General features: G+C 50.7%; 1 protein-coding gene across 1 annotated transcript; it reads left to right on the forward strand.

Annotated features, from left to right (window-relative positions):
• Window positions 1-1,564: 1,564 nt before the first annotated feature.
• ZIC1 (Zic family member 1) lies at window positions 1,565-5,569 on the forward strand. The gene is made up of 3 exons (XM_054283016.1): window positions 1,565-3,119; window positions 4,288-4,451; window positions 4,803-5,569. The coding sequence occupies exons 1-3, from the start codon at window positions 2,144-2,146 to the stop codon at window positions 4,998-5,000; spliced, it is 1,338 nt and encodes a 445-aa protein (XP_054138991.1). The 5' UTR covers window positions 1,565-2,143; the 3' UTR covers window positions 5,001-5,569.
• The last annotated feature ends 431 nt before the right edge of the window (window positions 5,570-6,000 follow it).

Here is a 6,000-nt window from a genome sequence, read left to right on the forward strand (position 1 = left end):
GAAGCCACTAAGGTTTTCTGCTTTTAAATACCATACTTATACATTTCAACAATCATTTTAATATATAGTCAATGGCTCTTTGTAGCGGGAACAAAAAAGAACTATCCACAGTTTTTCAATAGACTTTGAGCTGGGGAAAGACAGGTTAATCGAGGGTTGCATCTAGAAAACAACCAAGTGTTGTATGTTTGCACTGAATCCAAATGTCTGCATTTTTCTAACTAAATCAAAGGGAGTGTTATTTCTTTTTCTGCTCACTCATCTGAAGGTAAGTAAATTTTCTCTGGCGATCAAAAGCCTGGTCAGCAACAAAGACACCGCCTGCTTTTTCCACCGTCCTGGTGTGGCAAGTTGAGGAATTTCAATAACTGTGACAAGGGTGACTGATTTGTGAACTAGAAAAGGTTTGAATGTCAGAAAATTTACATTGCTCCTATCGAGGACTTAAAATAAATTTCCTCCCCCCTCCCCCGAAAAAAAAAAAAAAAAGAAAGAGAGAGAAAGAAAAGTAACCGTGAGTTACATGCAGTAGGAGGAGAAATAATGTAGGTTTGGAAAATTTACAGTTTTACCTGAATGAGAGAGACTCCGTAAAAGAGAGAGCAAGCGACAGCGAGAGAAAATGAAAGCGAGAGAGAAAAGGGAAGGAAAATAACAAAAAAAAGGAGGCTAAACAGCAACAACAAAATTAGAAAGTTAAGAGTGCTCACCCACCTGCGTTTTGATGGGTGCAGAAAACAAGATTTATTTCAGAAACCTGATGGAGGGATAGAGTCAGCTACACAGAGAAATCACGCCTGGTGTTTAAAAATTAGATCAAGAACACCCAGCACCTACTCTCGGAGAGCTTCAGTTTTAAATAAGAAGAAAGCACCTTCAAAAGACGCGAATCCCTATAGGGCTTCTCTTTCCAAAGCCTAAAAAGTTGCTCAGTGATCTTAAAAATTCAGGATCACCACGAAATCATCATAACCATCATTATCAGAGTGCTGGAGACAGAGGGACAGAGAGAGGGAGAGCGGGGGACAAAATAACCCTAATAATAGATTTTTTTTTTTTCCCTTAGCGTACACATACACACAAAAAGATGCGCTGGAAATATTTTCATGGGGGAAAAAAAAAAAAAAAAGAAGAAGCAAAAGCAAAAAAAAAAAAAAAAAAAAGAGGTTTATATATATTAAAAAAAAAAAAAAAAGTTGGGGCTGCCGCAGCCCCGTTTGTCAGAGCGGTGTCAGGGCGCCACAATACCTGCGATGGATGGGGCGGCGCGGCCAATCAGCGGGCGCGGGCGGCGGGGCCGGGGGCAGCGACGCGGGGAAGGGGGAGCCGGGCCCGGCCAATGCGCGCCCACGTCCGCCCGCACGGCGCTCCGCCCCCGGCTCCCATTCATCAAGGGGGGGGACGGTGTCGTCTTTTCAATTCATTTATCTGCAGGAATGATTGCCGCTATCAGTCTCGCGTTCACCGCCCGGCTGAGGAGGTGAAAGTTTCTCCCCAGGAAGATAAACCGCAAAAGACAATATTGTGCATGATTTGCGCCTTTTTTTTGCGGAGCGAAAAAAAAAAAAAAAAAAAAGGCCCCCCGAAAAAAAAAAATCGGGTGAGTGTGGGGAAGCTCGAAGAGGAGAGAGAAACAATCTCTCGGCCACTTTGCAACATTCCTATAGCCAAAAAAATCACTGAAGGAAGTTTCTTTTTTGTTTTGGTTTTTTTTTAAATTTTTTTTTTTTTTTTTGCTGCCTGTGTTGAACTCTCGCCGTTATTGTTATTTGCAGCCAGTTTATTTTTGAGCTCACCCAACCCCCCCCTCCCCACTTAAACCTCCCTGAAAAGTCAAAGCAGAGAGACAGTGAATATTTTTGGGGCACGTTTTTATTATTATTATTATTTGCAACTGCGAAGATCTCTTCCCCCCTTCCGCACCAGCCTTTTTTTTTTTTTTTCCTTTTTTTTTTTTTCCTTCCCCCTGCGCTGATGCCGAAGGGGGTGTTTTTGATGTGGTTGCTTTGGTGGTGATCGTCGCTGACTTTCCAAAGAGGGTGTTTTCGCCGCCGCTGCTGCTGCTGCTGCTGCTGCTGCTTCTCTCCGCGTTGTGTGTGTGCGCGCGTGCTTTTTTTTTGGTTGCTGCATCGACGCTGGGAAGATGCTTCTGGATGCTGGACCGCAGTATCCCGCCATAGGAGTCACTACCTTCGGATCCTCTCGCCACCACTCCACGGCCGATGTCACGGACAGAGAAGTGGGGCTGGGGATCAACCCCTTCGCCGACGGCATGGGCGCCTTCAAAATCAACCCCAGCACCCACGAGCTGGCCTCGGCCGGCCAGACCGCCTTCACCTCGCAGGCGCCCGGCTACGCGGCGGCGGCCCTGGGGCACCACCACCACCCGACCCATGTCAGCTCCTATTCCAGCGCCGCCTTCAACTCCACCCGGGACTTTCTGTTCCGCAACCGCGGCTTCGGGGAGGCGGCGGCCGCCAGCGCCCAGCACAGCCTCTTCGCCTCCGCCGCCGGCAGCTTCGCCGGACCCCACGGACACACAGATGCCGCGGGACATATACTTTTCCCGGGGCTGCACGAACAAGCCACCAGCCACGCTTCGCCCAACGTGGTGAACGGGCAGATGCGCCTGGGCTTCTCCGGAGACATGTACGGCAGACCCGACCAGTACGGCCAGGTCACCAGCCCCCGCTCCGAGCACTACGCCTCGACCCAGCTGCACGGCTACGGCCACATGAACATGAACATGGCAGCCCACCACGGGGCAGGGGCCTTCTTTCGTTACATGAGGCAGCCCATCAAACAGGAACTCATCTGTAAGTGGATTGAGCCCGAGCAATTGTCAAACCCCAAAAAGTCCTGCAACAAAACTTTCAGCACGATGCACGAGCTGGTGACTCATGTCACAGTGGAGCACGTTGGAGGACCCGAGCAGTCCAATCACATATGTTTCTGGGAAGAGTGTCCGAGAGAAGGGAAACCTTTCAAGGCCAAATATAAACTTGTAAATCACATCAGAGTCCACACAGGTGAAAAACCTTTCCCCTGCCCTTTCCCAGGCTGTGGCAAAGTGTTTGCCAGATCAGAGAATCTCAAAATACACAAAAGAACTCATACAGGTACGGTAACCTTCTCTGTCGCTTTTCTCTGTGCGAGTGGAAGCGCCGAGCGCCGGGGCCGGAGCGGGACGCGGGGCCGTGCCGGAGGGGTTGGGGGCCGGCTCGGCCGAGCCTCGCACGGGAAAGAGGGGGTTCGGTCCAGGGACCGCCGCTTTTTATCTGGGAGAGGTCGGCTCGGAGCTCCGCTGCAAAACGAGCTCGGTCACAGCCACGCCAGCAGCAGCAACAAAAAGAAAATGATCCCTGCCGAGGCAGAGGGGGAGGACGGCAGGGTTTGCTGCTGGGATTGTTAGGGCGGAGGGGGTGGGGTGGGGGAATCGCAGCAACCTGTCCTGTTTAAATTTATAGGTTTTAATTAATTATTGTTCGGCAGTTTTGGCTGTGGCACGATGAGAAATTGTGCTAAATGTTGTAGGCAGCTCATTCGTCTCCTCTCTGCAATTCAGGGCTTGGTAAATATTTAATTCCGTTGAGCGATATTAAACAAACCGAGCCCGGCGCGTTACTGTGTTATTGTTGTGAGGAGGGGAGGCGCCGGTATTCCTGAGAACTTTTTCCTTCGTGGGAGGTGGGAATGCAGCAGCCTCTGGTCGGGAGAGCGATCTCCCCTCGCTCCCACCCCCGAACGCTGAAAGGCAGAGCCGCTTTCCCTAGCGCTTTTGCCGAGGGTTTGTGGAGCTGCCCTCTCGCTGATTTCCCGGACAGGATAAATTTCAATAATGCAAGAAAATATGGGGGAGGGGGCTGGGGGGAGTGAGAGAGTAAAATATTACGAGAACGAGCTGTAAAATCGGAAACCAGCCGCTGAGGATCGTGTGTAATATCCCACCACGCCTGCTCTCTCGCTCGGAGCGTTGTGAAGAGGGAGAGGTGCCCGGGACTGGGGTTGAAAGGAAATTCGCCCCTCCAAAGGAAAAGGGCGAAAAAACCCCAGTTATTTAGCTGCCCTGCTCTCCGAAACGGGCGCTTTGCGGGAGCCGGAGGTCCGGAAAGGATAGAGACTAGAAGCAAGGTTTTGGGATTCGAGCCGCGCTGAAGTTAGAAAGTTGCGAGTGTTTGAAATGGAGCCCTGGGCTCCGTCCGGCGGTGCGGTGACAATGAGCGATCCAGCCGGCCCTGCTTAATCAGATCCCTTTCCCCCCCCCCCCCCCCCTTCCCTCTGCAATAGGTGAAAAACCATTTAAGTGTGAGTTCGAGGGCTGTGACAGGCGCTTTGCAAACAGCAGCGACCGCAAAAAGCACATGCATGTGCACACTTCCGACAAGCCCTATCTCTGCAAAATGTGCGACAAGTCCTACACGCACCCCAGCTCCCTCCGAAAGCACATGAAGGTAAATGGAGGCGCCTGGCCTGCCCGGGCGGAGGGTGGCGGGGCCGTGCCTGCGGGCGGAGCGCGGCCCGGGGCCGGCCGGCAGCGGGGCCCCGGCTCGGGCCCGCGGGCCGCGCTCAGCGCCGGGCCCGGCCCTGCCGCGGGGCCTGCGCTCGGGGCCGGGAGGGCAGGGAGGCGGCGGCAGGAGCGGCCGGGGGGCCTGGCCCGGCGGGCAGGGCCGGGGCTGGGGCCGGGGAGCCCCGCAGGAGAGCCCGAGCCCGGGGCCCGCCGCTGCTCCCCGGGGCCGGCGCGTCCCCAGGCCGAGGCCTCCGTCCGCCGCCGCTTCTATCTCTGCCCGGGTTTTCTCTTGCAGGTCCATGAATCATCCTCGCAGGGGTCCCAGCCTTCTCCCGCCGCCAGCTCAGGCTACGAGTCCTCCACCCCTCCAACCATCGTGTCTCCATCCACAGAAAACCAGACTGCCAGCTCCTTATCCCCTTCCTCCTCCGCAGTCCATCACACGTCCAGCCACAGCACGCTTACATCAAATTTTAACGAATGGTACGTCTAAAACGCTAAAACAAAAAAACAACAACAACAAAACACAAACCGAAACAAAAAAAAAGCCCCAAGCGAGCAAACAAATACCCTATTTAAAGACTCCAAAATAATGGACACTCTGAAATCAAAATTTAAATGAGCAAACAAAAATAAAATGCTGCCAGTAGACCCAGGACTGAGTAAAATGAAGACTTAATTTTTAAAAATATTTTTCTTTTTTTTTTTGTCCTCCATTACTTCTCTCTCTGTCTCTTTTTTTTTTTTAATTTTTCCTTTATTTTTTTTTCTTTAATTTTTTTTTTACTGACTGTTCTGCTCTGTTCCAAGGCTTGGTAGGCGAAGGGGTTAGTAGAATGCATAAGAAGACAAGGTTACCAGGGCAAATGCCAACTGTGTAGGGCTTCACTGGAAACCACTGATTAGAGATCGCCAACTGCATGTCTGCTCGGGCAGCGGCCTTCCCCCCCGTCCCCTCTTGTAAATACAGAATTATTAGCATCAAAAACAAAACGACAAAAAAAGTGTACTGTTTGATTTTGTAAATAGTTATATCGCAAGTTGAATAAGGGGATATGTGGATTTGTGGTCTCTGCATATATGTGGGGGGAGGGGCGGGCGGGCGGGAGCGGCGGCGGGGGGGCGGAGGTGGTGGGGGGGCAGAGGGAAGAGGTAGAAATTCAACTATTTGTACTGAATGGCAAGAATGTTCTAGTAAATGTGTATCAAAATGTGAATTACTTTGTATTATTACAGTCTAAACGTCGATCTAACAGAATATTATTGGTATTAATGTGCTTTTTTGTATAAAGTGCAACATTTCGTCCCAAAGTCCAGTCTAAGTAGTGCAGTAAAATGTTGTTACACGTCCTGTCAAGAAATTCGTATAGTGAAAGCCTGGATCTGCGTGTCAAACTGTTACATTTGTTTATGTAAAGTGATATTAAAAAAAAAAAAGATATAAACTATATCTGTCCGTTGCTTTTGGCAAATACAAGAACATAATGTATATA

Source organism: Melozone crissalis, unplaced genomic scaffold, assembly GCF_028551555.1.
Source record: "Melozone crissalis strain CALT ecotype California unplaced genomic scaffold, PUWL_Pcris_2 ptg000034l_1, whole genome shotgun sequence".
Lineage (NCBI taxonomy): Eukaryota > Metazoa > Chordata > Aves > Passeriformes > Passerellidae > Melozone > Melozone crissalis.